At 45.2% G+C, this 17,527-nt stretch overlaps 1 protein-coding gene across 2 annotated transcripts; it reads left to right on the forward strand.

Moving 5' to 3' along the window:
* The first annotated feature begins 4,025 nt into the window (after positions 1 to 4,025).
* Positions 4,026 to 13,381, forward strand: LOC138767113 (polyubiquitin-C-like). Of its 2 annotated transcripts, none has more exons than XM_069944374.1 (2): positions 4,026 to 4,052; positions 9,528 to 13,381. In XM_069944374.1, the coding sequence occupies exons 1-2, from the start codon at positions 4,041 to 4,043 to the stop codon at positions 11,601 to 11,603; spliced, it is 2,088 nt and encodes a 695-aa protein (XP_069800475.1). In that variant the 5' UTR covers positions 4,026 to 4,040; the 3' UTR covers positions 11,604 to 13,381. The 2 variants fall into 2 exon arrangements, with proteins under 2 accessions (XP_069800475.1, XP_069800476.1); XM_069944375.1 differs by lacking the exon at positions 4,026 to 4,052 and adding an exon at positions 9,075 to 9,179.
* The last annotated feature ends 4,146 nt before the right edge of the window (positions 13,382 to 17,527 follow it).

Genomic DNA, 17,527 nt, shown 5'->3' on the forward strand with positions numbered 1-17,527 from the left:
GGTAGTAAAATAACTACACTTGCCAATATATATTCATATTTGAAAGTAGGTTTCATTGATGGACAAACCCTTTAAGGTTTCGGTTCAGCATACCAACACATTTTGGACAATTCTATGCTTCCAACTTTGTGGGAATAGTTTCAGAATGACTGTCCAAAGTTGAGTGAGTTTGGTGTTGAAGAACATTACTGACCTGTCCTGACCTCAACCTCTTCCAACACGTTTGGAATGAACAAGAACAGAGATTGTGAGCCAGGCCTTTCATTCAACACCAGTGTCTGACCTCACAAATACTCTTGGATGAATGGCCAAAGATTCCCATAGACATACTGAATATTTGCACTTCTAGTTTTTCACTTTTCTTAGTTTTGTGCGATGGGATAGTATGTATTTTACATATCCTTTTCATGACCCACATATCTGGGCCTCTGTCATGCCTATCTAGAAGGATGGCTGGCACACATGAGCAGACAATGTGTCATTGCATAGCAATGTATTACTAGTCACTTTTCCACACAAGAATCTTAAGAACGCTTGTTGTCAGCCCATGTGAGAGCTGTTGAACTGGCCATTTTAAAGGAGAGGTGTCATGAAGCAAAGAAGGTAAAATCAGATGTGTACCACATACATATATGTAAAGGAGGACAAATGTGCTGTTTTAGTAAAGAAGCTTACATCCGCTGTGCTGGGGGAGAGAATCCTAGAAGGGGTGGAGGGGTTTTTAAACTAGGGATGTGGAGGGAGGACAATGTAGTATGTAATGTAGTGGCAGATAGGTTAGAGAGGGGACAGAACAATGAGGAGGGAGGAGAAGGGTCCTGTGGGGGGAGGATAAAAACAGTGCATAGGGAGATCCATATGTTGCGGATGAACAGTGAGGATGATTGTAGCCACAGCACAGTAATATATCCCATTTCTTATAATGAAGCCGTTAAACTCAATGGTAATATAAAGTGTATGGTTACTAATGCCAGAAGTCTAGCCAGCAAGATGGGGGAGCTAGAGGCCTTGGTTCTGGTGGAGTCCATTGATGTGGTTGGTGTGACTGAGACATGGCTGGACTCCTCACATGACTGGGCTGTCAATATTCAGGGATTTGCGTTGTTCAGAAGGGACCGGGTGGGCAGAAGGGGAGGAGGAGTATGTCTGTATGTCAGAAATGATATTAAAGTGAGTGTAAAAGATGCAATAGTGGGAGATGACTGTGATGATGTGGAAGCATTGTGGGTAGAACTACAGAAGGAGGAAAAGAGGGAAAAAATTATTCTTGGTGTAATCTATAGACCCCCCAACATTACTGAGGAGGTAGATGGCCAGTTGAATAGATAAATAGAGCGGGCTGCCCGGGAGGGGACAGTAGTGATAATGGGGGACCTCAACTACCCAGATATAGATTGGGGTTATGGTTCAGCTAAAACCACAAAGGGGAGGGAATTTCTTAACCTCCTGCAGGATAATTTTCTGGGCCAATTTGTGGAGGAGCCAACTAGAAGTGATGCCTTGTTGGATCTGGTTATTTCTAACAACGCTTAGCTGGTTGGGGATGTCACTGTCCATGAACACCTGGGGAATAGTGACCACAATATAGTGACTTTTAGCTTAAAGTGTAGAAAAGAAAAACATGTTGGGAGGGCAAAAACTCTTAATTTTAAAAGGGCCAATTTTCCTGGGTTAAGGGCAGAACTTCAGGGCATAGACTGGGAGCGGCTGTTGTCACATACGGATACAGCTAATAAATGGGAAATCTTCAAATCCACATTAAATAACTGTACTGCCAAATATATTCCTATGGGTAACAAATATAAACGGTTAAAATCCAATCCCACATGGCTTACAACCGAGGTTAGAAGGGCTATAAATGAGAAAAAAGGGGCATTCAAAAAATACAAATCGGAGGGGTCAGCTTTAGCATTTAAACATTACAAAGAAGTCAACAAAACCTGTAAAAATGTAATAAAAGCAGCAAAAATCCACAATGAAAGGCAGGTAGCTATAGAAAGCAAAAGAAACCCCAAAAAATTCTTCAAATATATTAATGCAAAAAAACCAAGGTCAGAGCATGTAGGACCCGTAAATAATGGCGACGGGGAATTAATAACTGGGGATCAGGAGAAAGCTGAGTTACTTAATGGCTTCTTCAGTTCTGTATATACAAAAGAAGAGGATGGAGCTGTGGTGGGTGGGGCCAGTACTGAGGTGGGTGGGGCCAGTGCTGCTAACACATGTAATGTACTGAACTGGTTTACTATAGATATGGTCCAAGATAAATTAAACAAACTCAATGTAACCAAAGCTCCAGGGCCTGATGGATTGCACCCCAGAGTTCTTATGGAACTCAGTTCTGTAATTTCACTACCCTTGTATGAAATATTCCGTGATTCTTTGCTTACTGGTATTGTGCCGAGGGACTGGCGTAAGGCAAATGTAATGCCGATCTTCAAAAAGGGCTCTCGAACTTCCCCAGGTAACTATAGACCCGTAAGCTTAACGTCCATTGTGGGGAAACTATTTGAGGGGCTTATAAGGGACTACATCCAGGAATATGTAGTGGCTAATAGTATTATAAGTGATAACCAGCATGGTTTTACTAAGGACAGAAGCTGTCAAACCAACCTAATATGTTTCTATGAAGAGGTAAGTAGAAGCCTGGATGGCGGCGCGGCTGTGGATATAGTGTACCTGGATTTTGCAAAAGCGTTTGACACAGTTCCTCATGGACGTCTGATGGGTAAGTTAAAGTCTATCGGTTTGGAAAATTTAATGTGTAACTGGATTGAAAACTGGCTTAATAATCGTACCCAGAGAGTGGTGGTCAATGATTCCTACTCCGAATGGTCCCCGGTAATAAGTGGTGTACCCCAAGGGTCAGTACTGGGCCCTCTTCTGTTTAACTTGTTTATTAATGATATTGAGAATGGAATTAACAGCAATGTTTCTATCTTTGCAGATGACACCAAGCTTTGTAGTATAGTACAGTCTATGGAGGATGTGCAGATGTTACAGGATGACTTAGACACACTGAGTGTTTGGGCGTCCACTTGGCAAATGAGGTTCAATGTGGATAAATGTAAAGTTATGCACCTGGGTACTAATAACCCGGCTGCATCATATGTCCTGGGGGGAGTTACTCTGGGAGAGTCGCTGATAGAGAAGGATCTGGGTGTACTTGTAGATAATAGACTACAGAACAGCACACAATGTCAGTCAGCTGCTTCTAAGGCCAGCAGGATATTGTCATGCATTAAAACAGGCATGGACTCACGGGACAGGGATATAATATTACCGCTTTATAAAGCTTTGGTGTGGCCTCATCTGGAGTATGCCGTCCAGTTTTGGAACCCGATTCATAAAAAGGATGTTCTAGAGCTGGAGAGGGTACAAAGACGGGCAACTAAACTAATAAGGGGAATGGAGCATCTTAGTTATGAGGAGAGATTAAAAGAATTACATTTGTTTAGTCTGGAGAAGAGACGTTCAAGGGGAGATATGATTAACTTATTTAAATATATAAATGGCCCCTACAAGAAATATGGGGAAAAGATGTTCCAGGTAAAACCCCCTCAAAGGACAAGGGGGCACTGCCTCCGCCTGGAGAAAAAAAGGTTCAACCTCCGGAGGCGACAAGCCTTCTTTACCATGAGAAATGTGAATCTGTGGAACAGTCTCCCACAGGATCTGGTCACAGCAAAAACAGTAGAGGGCTTCAAAACAGGGCTAGACAAGTTCTTAGAGCAAAATAATATAGATGCATATGTATAGAACCTATCACCCCTCCCCCTTCCCTGTATCCATCCCCTCCTTGGTTGAACTTGATGGACATGTGTCTTTTTTCAACCATATTAACTATATAACTATCCCTGTACCATTTTCCTTCTTTATGCATCTGATCATTTCCTGGTTTCCTCTCTGAACTGTGACCCTGCTGTTGCCATGCAACAGTGCAGACACTTTCCCACAATCCCTTTTACTGCATGTGAAGTGAAAACCAACTGCCAGTACTACTGTTACCAAGGGCGACAGGTTATGAAACAAAGCAGCACATGGGGGGATTAGTAAGTCTATATTTCTCAAACAATACATTTAGGGTATAAACACACTGGGGGAGATTTATCAAACAGGTGTAAATTGGCTCAGTTGCCCCTAGCAACCAATCAGATTCCACCTTTCATTCCTCACAGACTCTTTGGAAAATGAAAGGTGAAATCTGATTAGTTACTATGGGCAACTGAGCCAGTTTCACTTTAAACTATGCTTGGTAAATCCTCCCATAGGGTGGATCCACAGCGGATTTCTCGCTGCGAATTCTCAGTGAAATCCGCTGTGGATTCCTTGCCTGTATGAGAAGACATAATTGCAGCGGGATTGAGATCCAGCTGCGAGTATATAAGTGACAGCCCTGTTAACCCCCGCTGGCCATAGCATACATTACCTGCTCCACGCTCTGGCTTGCCACAAATCAGCGCACTGATTTGCTGAGCAGGACATCCAGCCAGGGACCCTCGAAGCAAGCCGGAGCTTGGAGCAGGTACAGTATGCTCAGGCTGGCGGGCGGGGGGGGGGGGTGTTAATGGGGTGGTCTCCTTACATACTCGCAGTGAGATGTCAATCCCGCTGCTAGTATGCCTCCTCACAGAAACACAATGTACAAACGCAATGGATTCACAACGGATTTCGCCGCAAATTCGTAGCGAAAAATCTGCTGCGTCCGCCCTGTGTGTTTGTACCCTTAAAGAAATACTTGTAAATTTGGAACGTTCTATTTAAAATTTCCATTTTTAGCATCATGCGACAGCTATCACTCAGCAATGATGGATAGCTCCCCCCCCCCCCTTTTATTTACACCCAGGGCCAGACTGGCCATAGGGCCCTTCTGGCAAATGCCAGATGGGCCGATGGCCTCCAGGGGCCGGTCCTGTGCTCCTCCTGAGTCGGCAACTTCTTTCCCCTACCGTAGGGAAAAGGAGTCACCAGGCCAGGAGGAAGCCGGGACCGGCCCACAGCTCTCTGTCTGTCCACCGTATGATGCGCGGCTGCCGGGGGTGTCGCGTTCTATCCCTGGCAGCGCACACATCATAGAGCTCTCAGTGCGCCTGTAACTTACGGTACAGGAGCGCACGTTAGAGACGCTCCCTGTGCCAGAAGTCCCAGGGAGCTCTATGGTGCGCGCACTGCCCGGGGATAGGACGCGACACCCCCGGCAGCCGTGCTTCATACAGTGGACAGACCAGGAGAAGAGAGGAACGATGGGGAAGCGCGTTGTTAGGTGAGTTTTTTTTTTCTTTCTATCAGCTTTGCGGGGGAGAGGGGGGCCATCTATAAAGGAGGGGGGTCCGTCTATAAGGAGGGGGAGGGGGCCATCTATAAGAGGGGGAGAGAGGGGACCATCTATAAAGAGGGGGGAGAGAGAGGGGCCATCTATAAAGAGCGGGAGAGGGGGCCATCAATAACGGGGGGAGAGAGGGGGCCATCAATAACAGGGGGGAGAGAGGGGGGCCATCAATAACGGGGGGGGGGAGAGAGGGGGAGAGAGGGGGCCATCTATAAGGGGGGAAGGGGGCCATCTATAAGGGGTGGGGGAGAAGGGGCCATCTATAAGGGGGGAAACATAGGGGGAGAGGGGGCCATCTATAAGGGGGCAACATAGGGGAAGAGGAGGCCTATAAGGGGACAACATAGGAGGAAAGGGGGCCATCTAAAAGGGAGGGAAACATAGGGGGAGAGGGGGCCTATAAGGGGACAACATAGGGGGAGAGGGGGCAATCTATAAGGGGACAACATGGGGGAGAGGGGGCCTATAAGGGGACAACATAGGGGGAGAGGGGGAAATCTATAAGGGGACAACATGGGGGAGAGGGGGCCTATAAGAGGACAACATGGGGGAGAGGGGGCCTATAAGGGGGAGACAACGTAGGGGGGCATCTATAAGTGGGACAACACAGGGAGCCTTCTATAGGGGGGGCATGCAAGGGGACAACATGGGGGCATCTATAAGGGGACTACCCGGGGAGGGGGGCGCGTAGATAATAGGGCATGCATAGAGGGTGGCTTTTACTATAGTGGACTACACAGAGGGGCCATCTATAGGAGGGGCTACAGAAAGGAGGGCCATATACTATAGGGAGTGCACAGAGGGTATCATCTACTATAGGGGGGCTACACAGAGGGGAGCTCTCAAGTTGATGCACATGGAGCCATCTATATGGAAGGCTGAATAAGGGGCCACCTATGAGGTGACTACATAGAGGGGGGCATATACTATAATGGGATACACAGAGGGGGACCATCTATAAGGAGGCTACAAAGAGAGGGGAATATACTATAAGGGGGTCAGATAGAGTCAGCCTACCCACTAAATGAGGGTGTAAAGGGGCCAATGCAGATGTGCAGTTTGTAGAGAGATGAGGATGGTGCCAGAGTGTGGAGCCTAATGTGTCTGTCTGCCAGATTCTGTGGATCAGGGCAGATGGAAAAGAAAATGAAATGGGATCAATTCTGATCAGAGAAGACGTCCCCTGTGAGTCACCTGATGTAACTGCACTGTAATGTATATGGTGTACAGAACCTGTGTAGAGCTGGGTCTACCTCTATATAACTGTATGAGGTGATATTAGTCTTTTTAAAGTGGATTTTATTCAGTAGCAGTGGCGACATTAGTCAGTATGCGGTGGTATTAGTGAGTATGCGAGGGTATTAGTCAGAATGTGGTGGTATTAGTCAGCATGCTGTGGTATTAGTCAGTATGTGGTGTTATTAGTCAGTATGTGGGGTTATTAGTCAGTATGTGGAGGTATTAGTCAGTATGTGGTGGTGGTGTTAAACGGTGACCGGGGACAGAAGCAGTCTGTCTCTGTACACTGTGTAGTGGTGACGACCTGTAACTGCAGCTCAGCTACACAGTACAGTGACAGAAGCTTCTGACCCCATTTACTGTTATCAATAATTCCAGTCATGGCCGTGATGATACAACATGTAGCCATGCTGCACTCACAACATCGTTTCCTAACTTTTCACCGTCCGGTGAGTGGGCCTGTGTGCTCTGAAATGTCAGGGCTGATTTTCAGTCCCAGTCTGGCCCTGTTAACACCCCATGGCTGGATTATGTCCCCTTTCACAGTACGAATCTTGCGCATGTGCCATTGCTAGTGAGGCAGCTCAGATGCACTAATGCAAGTGAGCTCATTGCTTTAGGGTTCAATGTCAGTGCGTCTGCATAATATAAAAGGGGGGGGGGGGAGTTGCCAGGTTGGGTGGACAGCCCAGGGTACATTTACTCTTCCCCTGCTGCTGCTGCTGCCACCACCACCAGTGTATTTACTTCCAGCAATGACTGCAGGATGTTTCTTCTATAATGTTTTTCACCTGAAATACCAATGTCCAAACATTTAATGGAGCAGAGAACAAGAGTAATCAGAGATGGCAACTCTTTGCCCATCAGTGAAGATTCAATTCCAATGGTGTTACGAAATTTGAAGCTTCCTCCGCTAATATAACTTAATTAGCAGAAGTGCACTGCCCCTTCATCTACTTCAGAGCCCCCTTTTGCCTGGGATTTTTGCACACACACATTATATATCTACCAAGACATATGAGGTAACATTACTATTGTATGATAATGAACAAAGCAAGAATTAAAAGAAAATGCTTTTTAGAGATGTCCATAGCCTTTAAATCAGAGATTTTAGTATGGGCAATACATCAATTAACCATCACTGAAAGATAAAGTGTTTCTGTCATCAAAACTTTTGCCATGTCTTTTGCCATGTGAAAAGTTTAGACAAATTGCAACACTTCTTTACATACTATATGCTTTTTGTTCAAGTATTGTCACTAAGACTCCTTTGACATAAGTAGGCAGTTCCCTTATTTTTGGAAGTATATCCCCTGTTTGTTGGTTCAACAGCTGATCACTATCCACTACCTGTTATTAGGGGAATTCTGTCTCTAGTAACAGACACAGCAAGACAAAACATAGGAAATGGAGGCAGGACTTGGCCACTGACAAAAAGACTGTACCTGCAAGCTGTGTCCATTCTCCCAAGCATCTACATTGATCAGCAGTTTAAACACATAGGGGGACATTTATGAAGTCCGGCATTTTTTACGCCGGGCTTACAAATGTCCCCGTAGCTCCGCAGCTCATGGGATTTATGTAGAGGCGCATTGCCTCTACATAAATCCCGATCGCAAAGAGCCAGGTTTAAGTATAATTTTTTCATGGAAAAAATGATAAATGCGGCGCACGAAGAGGCCGTGTCCCCTCTGCGAGCAGCTGTACCCCCCGTAACGCCCCCTCTCTGCCCCCCACTGGCGAAGGTGGCACACATGGGGCAGATGTGAAAAAAATATTTGCAAAAATACCGTTTGCAAATATTTTTACGCTGATTTGCCCCATCTGCGCCTAAAAAAGGCATTTACGCCTTTTCATACATCTCATCTATGGTGTAACCTTTTCTTTGCTGTGCTGTATGTAAACAGTCCTGCCTGCTCATAACCTCTGCCCTTCCTTTAGTCTACAGGCTTGTTTTCAAAAGTAGCCCATCTCAATGCTAAGCGTAACCCCTTGCTTGCTTTGCTGCCGCTTTCTTTCATTTCTGCTCACATAGCACCTCGCCAAGTCAGTACATCAGTAACCCCTTCTCCCCCCACAAGCCATCTATAGTAATCTGTAGTACTGATTGACTGTGTAAATAATTAACCCAGGGCGGTGCAAACCTGTTCAGTGCATTTTCACCAGCACTATGTCATGGCATAGTAGAAAGGAGTAAATGACACTTTAACTATGTACAACATATCCTTATCCTTCCATATACTGTGTGCCACAAATGAAAATATATCCTTATATTGTTTGCAGGTAATTACAAACAGCATTGCAGTCTTAAGTAGTTTGCAATGACCTGGTCATTCTTGTCTTGCTTTATTTTAGCAGACTTTTATGGTGACACATAGCTTTAATTACTAGGCAATGCCCTTTCTGGAAACTGATTATTAAGCTATGTAATCCAATGATGATGAGGAATTCTTGATTGAGCAATAACTAATAGATACTTTAGTCCAGGAGAACTGGTTGGTTTAGTCTTTGATGTCACTCAGTAGTATATATATACTTGCTAGCAGTCAGTCTATCAGCTTAGGCTTCAGCAGAATCACACTGTGGCTGTCATTCCTGGGAGCAAGAAAAGGTATGTGCATTTACTAAAACTAATCTATTATTCTATGAGATTCATGTCTGTAGAGCAACTTACCAAAGACTAAAAAGCTTGTAAATCTGGTGCATTATTTTACACTTAGTACAGTAAAAAGTTGTTTTAAGCTGTTTTAGGAAAATATTTATGCTGTATAAACAAATGAAATGACTGTTCTTTATGCAAAAACAAAAAATCAGTACTTAGAACTGATGGTTTCTATCTTTCGAAAAAAAATAATAAAAAAAAAAAAAAATGTATTCTAGTTTGGTACTGCACCACTTCTTTTCTTCACTTGTTTTCTGACATTTTTTTTATATAAATAATATGCATCTTCTTTTGCAGCTAAGAATGCAGATCTTTGTGAAAACTCTTACTGGTAAAACCATTACCCTTGAGGTTGAACCCAGTGACACTATCGAGAATGTAAAAGCCAAGATCCAAGACAAAGAAGGAATCCCACCTGATCAGCAGAGATTGATCTTTGCTGGCAAGCAGCTTGAGGATGGCCGCACCCTCTGTGACTACAACATCCAGAAAGAATCCACCCTCCATCTTGTACTTCGTCTGAGAGGTGGTATGCAGATCTTCGTGAAGACCTTGACTGGCAAGACCATCACTCTTGAGGTTGAATCCAGTGACACTATTGAGAATGTGAAAGCCAAGATCCAAGACAAAGAGGGTATCCCACCTGATCAGCAGAGATTGATCTTTGCTGGCAAGCAGCTTGAGGATGGCCGCACCCTCTGTGACTACAACATCCAGAAAGAATCCACCCTCCATCTTGTACTTCGTCTGAGAGGTGGTATGCAGATCTTCGTGAAGACCCTGACTGGCAAGACCATCACTCTTGAGGTTGAACCCAGTGACAGTATTGAGAATGTGAAAGCCAAGATCCAAGACAAAGAGGGTATCCCACCTGATCAGCAGAGATTGATCTTTGCTGGCAAGCAGCTTGAGGATGGCCGCACCCTCTGTGACTATAACATCCAGAAAGAATCCACCCTCCATCTTGTACTTCGTCTAAGAGGTGGTATGCAAATCTTCGTGAAGACCCTGACTGGCAAGACCATCACTCTTGAGGTTGAACCCAGTGACACTATTGAAAATGTGAAAGCCAAGATCCAAGACAAAGAGGGTATCCCACCCGATCAGCAGAGATTGATCTTTGCTGGCAAGCAGCTTGAGGATGGCCGCACCCTCTGTGACTATAACATCCAGAAAGAATCCACCCTCCATCTTGTACTTCGTCTGAGAGGTGGTATGCAGATCTTCGTGAAGACCTTGACTGGCAAGACCATCACTCTTGAGGTTGAATCCAGTGACACTATTGAGAATGTGAAAGCCAAGATACAAGACAAAGAGGGTATCCCACCTGATCAGCAGAGATTGATCTTTGCTGGCAAGCAGCTTGAGGATGGGCGCACCCTCTGTGACTACAACATCCAGAAAGAATCCACCCTCCATCTTGTACTTCGTCTGAGAGGTGGTATGCAGATCTTCGTGAAGACCCTGACTGGCAAGACCATCACTCTTGAGGTTGAACCCAGTGACAGTATTGAGAATGTGAAAGCCAAGATCCAAGACAAAGAGGGTATCCCACCCGATCAGCAGAGATTGATCTTTGCTGGCAAGCAGCTTGAGGATGGCCGCACCCTCTGTGACTATAACATCCAGAAAGAATCCACCCTCCATCTTGTACTTCGTCTAAGAGGTGGTATGCAAATCTTCGTGAAGACCCTGACTGGCAAGACCATCACTCTTGAGGTTGAACCCAGTGACACTATTGAAAATGTGAAAGCCAAGATCCAAGACAAAGAGGGTATCCCACCCGATCAGCAGAGATTGATCTTTGCTGGCAAGCAGCTTGAGGATGGCCGCACCCTCTGTGACTATAACATCCAGAAAGAATCCACCCTCCATCTTGTACTTCGCCTGAGAGGTGGTATGCAGATCTTCGTGAAGACCCTGACTGGCAAGACCATCACTCTTGAGGTTGAACCCAGTGACAGTATTGAGAATGTGAAAGCCAAGATCCAAGACAAAGAGGGTATCCCACCCGATCAGCAGAGATTGATCTTTGCTGGCAAGCAGCTTGAGGATGGCCGCACCCTCTGTGACTATAACATCCAGAAAGAATCCACCCTCCATCTTGTACTTCGTCTGAGAGGTGGTATGCAGATCTTCGTGAAGACCTTGACTGGCAAGACCATCACTCTTGAGGTTGAATCCAGTGACACTATTGAGAATGTGAAAGCCAAGATCCAAGACAAAGAGGGTATCCCACCTGATCAGCAGAAATTGAGCTATGCTGGAAAGGAGCTGAAAGATGGAAGCATTGACATTCTGAAGGAATCTGAGCCTCAGACTTTGCTGTTAGAGATAACTGGCGAAAAAACACGTAAGGACATTGGACACTAAGTTAGGTAGTCACTTTAAGTTTTGTAACTTTCACCTTCATGATATTGGTATGAATAATCCTATGGGTTATTCTAAAGGTAGAATGTAGTCTTCTTTGAATAAAGCTGACTTATTTAGAAAAAAGGCCTTTTAACTGCATTTTCTTATTCCTTACAATAGTATGATATATATGGTAAATTACTATCTAGTGTATGAGATTTTATATTACTGATTGCACTTAAATCTCCTTTATTGAAGAAATGTTCCCAGTGTTATACCTATACTTTGCAGAAACATATGTGATTGAAGGGGTTGTCCAGTTTTGAAACCCATTATTAAATATCCTATCAGGAAGCTATGGTGTTATATAGGGGTTCCAGTGTTCAGGATTATAATCTTCAGAGTGGAGATTGGGCAAAAAAAGTGTGACACTTTGAAGAATACTTTTTTTTATATCTGTGTATTGTCACAAGACCTGTCTAACAAGTAGACCAAAAATAAAATGAATGGGACGATTGCATGAGAAAACCACTTCAAGGGTAGCTTCACACACACACACCGTATTGTTGCGGATTTTCTGTAGCAGATTTGATCCACATAACGGAACACACCATCAAATCTGCTTCAGATCTGCTGCGGATCCTGTACGTGTGAATGAAGCCAAAAAAAGGGATTTCCAGGCAAAAATGATTAATGGCCTATTCTAGGATAGATCATTAACCCCATCACATCATCCATACATCTATATATGTTCCAAATGTTCCAACTGCTGATGCCCTGTGAGTTGAGACATATATATGTTCCTGGAGTGGAGGTGAGTTTAATGTGTGCAGAGCGTCTTCAGTGTGAGCAGCACTGCACACATTAAAGTGCTAAAAGCTGATACAATGATTGTCAGCAGCAACTGTGCTGCTCTCAGCCATTACTCCCTAAATGCAGCAATCTATAGCAATTGTGGTGTTTAAGGGTGTCAGTGCAGGAACGGTACCTGTCAGTGACCAATCAGAACTTAATCAGTTTCCCTGACAGATTAAGGTCTCTTACCTATCTCCGTGCTGTCGGATTGGCGATCTTCTCATAGAAATTGACCAGTATAAAGAATCTAATGATTGATTATAAAAATTCCCAGGGGGACTTATAAAGTGTAAAAAAAATACCTTCCCATACTCGGTGATGTGGCAAAAAAAAAATTCTCTTGTGGCCAGAGGCAGAATCCTATGGTTATATACATAGGTGCAGGAGCAGACTACCTATTGCTTAACCCTTTATTTACTGCAGTGTGTAAGTGACCCAGTGTTCTCTTACATGCTGCAACACAATAAAAGGGTTAATACAGAAGACAATTAGCTCTGATAACCCCTGACCTCTGCAGAACTCAGAGAACAGAGGTCAGAGGTTATCAGAGTAGTCAGGCAGAGAGCTAACTGTCTTCTGTATTAACCCTTTTTTTTGTTTTGCAGCATGTTAGAGAACACTGGGTCACTTACACACTGCAGTAAATAAGGGGTTAAGCAAAAGGACACAGGAGGCTCTTATCTTCCCTGGGCCCCCTCCCACCATGGGCCCCATAGCAACCGCCTTCCCTGCCTATATGGTAGCTACGCCACTGCTCACAGCAGGATGTCACTATGAAACTAAATTTGTAATAAAGAATGCGCAAACATCTTTTCTGTATTGTTGTAAAATCAAGATGGATTTCTGGAACATAAAACCGAAGCATTGTCAAAAATATGGTCTTTAGATTATTAACACTCAAATTGTCTAGAATAATAAAACTATAAACATTTTCTATATCTTAACTTAGCTCCATAATTCTCTAGTATGAGTTTCCATAGCAATAGCTATTGACATATAGTTAAAAGGGTGGTGCCATCTGCCAAGAATTCAACTTGACACTACTGGGCCCCAATCACTTCCTGGTTTGGAGCAGGGGTTGCGAGGATGGGATGCAGCAGTTCTGAGCCAAATGAGTTCAGAAATGCTGCGTCTCCAACTGAGTTTACATACATCCAAGCCCTGGAGATATGGGTAAGCTTACTGTAAACTTACTGCTCCCAGGATCCCGGACAGAGCTGAGAGTGGTGATCGGAAACCAGCAATAGAAAAGCTCGAATATAGCGAGAGAAAAAGTTCAAATTGCAATAGAAACTAATTTTGCATTTGCAAAATTGCTTTCTTTTGTATTTCCTATCACCTAACAAAAGTGTAGGTGATGGGAAAACCCCTTAAAATATTGCATTCAAAACAGTGCAGTGTCAGGTGCCTAGCTATAGGGGGCGCAGAGGTAGCAGTCACACCAGGGCCCCTGAATCCTCATCAAAAGACACCATTATAAATAGCACATGGTAAGTGAAGGTCCTGTTAAAAAAAAATATTACATTAGAGCTAAGAAGCTTCTTGTTATACTTCTGATAACTATGTTACCACTGCATCTCCCTTCATGACAGCACCATGATTGGAGGTTGCTCCACTGGTCTCTGTAGGGACAGGATACAGAAGAGTATAAAAGCCCCTCCCCCAAGCACCTCCCCAGTGTTTCCTGTCCCTACAGAGGGAAGGATGCAGAAGAATCCACTTATGTGGATCCATTGAGCCCGGTTACCGGGAAAAGTGTGGATCGAACGGGGTCATCTGGGCCTCAGGATCCTGACCATGCTGCAGCAGGTAGTGCAGCCTCTGGTGATCCCCTGGGCTTTGGTACAGTCCAGGGTGTCCTGGGTATAAGAAAACCCAGAAAGAACACCCCCAGGCAGCACTGTGTTCACACTGTGCATTTCCATTGTGTTACCGCATCACTTACATCACTTACACACATTTGGTGTCATGCTAATACACGCAGTTGGTGTCATGCTATTACATGCAGTTGGTGTCATGCTAATACACACTTTTAGTGTCATGCAGTTGGTGTCATGCCGTTACACGCAGCTGGTGTCATGCCGTTACACGCAGCTGGTGTCATGGCGTTACACGCAGCTGGTGTCATGCCGTTACACGCAGCTGGTGTCATGCCGTTACACGCAGCTGGTGTCATGCCGTTACACGCAGCTGGTGTCATGCCGTTACACGCAGCTGGTGTCATGCATTTGGTGTCATGCTGTTACATGCAGTTGGTGACATTTTTTGACATAGACAACTATAGACAGGGACTGTCCCCTTTAAATAAATATAAAACATCACTGCTGCTTCATTCTATCACCACAGGCCGAACAGGGAGTCTCAGCTTGGTTTTAGACCTACTAGAGGGAATAAAACTTCAGAATTCAGGTGACACTTTCCCTTTAAGTCTGCTGTACACACTAATTCTGTATGGAGGCCTTTTGGCTCTAACTTTGATTAGAGGACAGTTTGCCTAGAAATGGCCCATTCCCTTAAGGAAAGGAAAGCATTATTTGTGCCTATCACGTTATGTGATTGTTCATGGTGCACTGGCCTGTGTATGTCTATGAGCTACTTTACTATAGCTGGCCATTCAGTACTCCATCAGTTTCCTGATTCCTCCCAATCTCCTTCATAGTCTCTCTAGTCCTGAAGGATATCTATTATCACACACATACTCCATCAGTTTCCTGATTCCTCCCGATCTCCTTCATAGTCTCTGTAGTCCTGAAGGATATCTATTATCACACACATACTCCATCAGTTTCCTGATTCCTCCCGATCTCCTTCATAGTCTCTGTAGTCCTGAAGGATATCTATTATCACACACATACTCCATCAGTTTCCTGATTCCTCCCGATCTCCTTCATAGTCTCTGTAGTCCTGAAGGATATCTATTATCACACACATACTCCATCAGTTTCCTGATTCCTCCCGATCTCCTTCATAGTCTCTGAAGTCCTGAAGGATATCTATTATCACACACATACTTGTCACGGCCGCGCCGGCGTCCCGCGTTCCGGGCCGCCGCCGCGACCGCCCACTGCCCCATGCAGCAGCCGGTGTCCGTAGGCAGGGACCCGGCGCTGCTGTCACTTCGGCCCCGGGGGGCGCCTTACCTCTCCACGCTCCTGTCCGTCGCTGTGCCGGCCGGCGCGCGCGTCCCCGCCTCCTAGGGCACGCGCGCGCCGGCTGTCTCAGATTTAAAGGGGCAGTGCTCTCCTAATTGGTCCATGTGCACAATCACTCCCTATAAATTCCAGCCCTGCCCCACTACAGGTGTTGGAGCCTCTACATGCTTCCCATAGCGTTTGGCCCAGCTCCCTGTTGTTCCTGATTCCTGTCCACTACCTGGTCCCTAGTCCTTGTTCCTGGTTCCTGCTTCCCCGTTACTCTATTGCTCCTGTCTTCAGCCTGTCTCCTCCGGTCACGACTACAGACCTCTGCCACTACCATCTCCTGCCTACTGCTCCTGCCACGCCTCGCCTGCCATCACCAGCAACCAAGCCAGGGGTAGCGACCTGGGGGTCGCCTGCCGCAGCAAGTCCATCCCGCCTTGCGGCGGGCTCTGGTGAAAACCAGCGGCCCCTTAGACTCCGCTCCCTGGTGAGGTTAGTGCCATCGCTGGTGACGGTCCAGTGGATCCACTACTCCAGGCGTTACAATACTCCATCAGTTTCCTGATTCCTCCCGATCTCCTTCATAGTCTCTGTAGTCCTGAAGGATATCTATTATCACACACATACTCCATCAGTTTCCTGATTCCTCCCGATCTTCTTCATAGTCTCTGTAGTCCTGAAGGATATCTATTATCACACACATACTCCATCAGTTTCCTGATTCCTCCCGATCTCCTTCATAGTCTCTGTAGTCCTGAAGGATATCTATTATCACACACATACTCCATCAGTTTCCTGATTCCTCCCGATCTCCTTCATAGTCTCTGTAGTCCTGAAGGATATCTATTATCACATACATATTCCAACACTGAAAATATCTGATCTGTATTGGGGGTGAAGAGAAATCTGTCCCTTTCAGTTCAGTGCTTAGTATTCAGAATATCCCCAGCTCTGAAGCTAGTCATACAGTTAGTGGGAGAGATGCTGATCTCGTACTGTTTTCAGACTTTCTTAGGCTCAGTCTTCCCTGAATGGGAGATGACGCTGCTTTTTCTCCCCTTACTGCCACAGGTGATGAGGGAAGTTAGCAGGTTTTCAGCCAGGGGGATTCTCATAGCTCTCTTCTGGCAAAAAAAAAAAAATATATCATCAGTGCTGGAACATTAAAGCGTAACTGTCATGTTTTTTTTATATTGCAGAAATCCGTAGTATAAGCGATTTTAAGAAACTCTGTAATAGGTTTCATCAGCCAAAAAGGCCTCCTTCTGTACTCAAGAAGCAATCTCCCAGCCTCCCCCCCTGACTTCTTATCTGTGCATTATCAGGCAAACACGTCTTCATTACAGAGAAGCCAGTGAAGACGGGCTCTGCTCTCTCCATTGTAAGCCTATGAAGGGGGGAGGAGCTGAGGGAGATGAGAGAGCAGGAAGAGGTGACATGAAGGTCAGCTGTTTGTAGACTCTCTGGGCACCTAAACCGCAGGATTCTGGGGTCAGAAAGGTCAGTGCTTATCTATGAACTTACTGAGAGAAGATTGCAGGGTGTTGTGCTGTGCAGGACTGCTCCGTGCTCAGTCACTCCTAACAGCCCCTCCCCTCTCCATAGCCACATAATGGAGACAGAAATCCTGCTTCCTTTGATGTGAGGGGGGAGGCTGGGAGATTGCTTTTTCAGTCCAGAAGGAAACTCTTTTAGTACATAAAACCTATTACAGAGTTTCTTAAAATCGCTTGTACTGTTGATATTTAATGTTTTCCGAAAAATGACCCTGAAATGACAGTTACGCTTTAAGCCTTAGACAGTCTTGTTTTTCTCCCCTCAGTAAGGAGACAACTTCTGAGCAAGGGATTAGTTCTCTATCTAGAGGGTCAATAACAGCAGCCTGGTTAATGAAGAGGGGTGGCGCTGCTAAAGAGAAATCTGTCAGAGTGTTAGTCCCCTCCACTAAAA

The sequence above is a fragment of the Dendropsophus ebraccatus genome, chromosome 11 (assembly GCF_027789765.1).
Source record: "Dendropsophus ebraccatus isolate aDenEbr1 chromosome 11, aDenEbr1.pat, whole genome shotgun sequence".
NCBI lineage: Eukaryota > Metazoa > Chordata > Amphibia > Anura > Hylidae > Dendropsophus > Dendropsophus ebraccatus.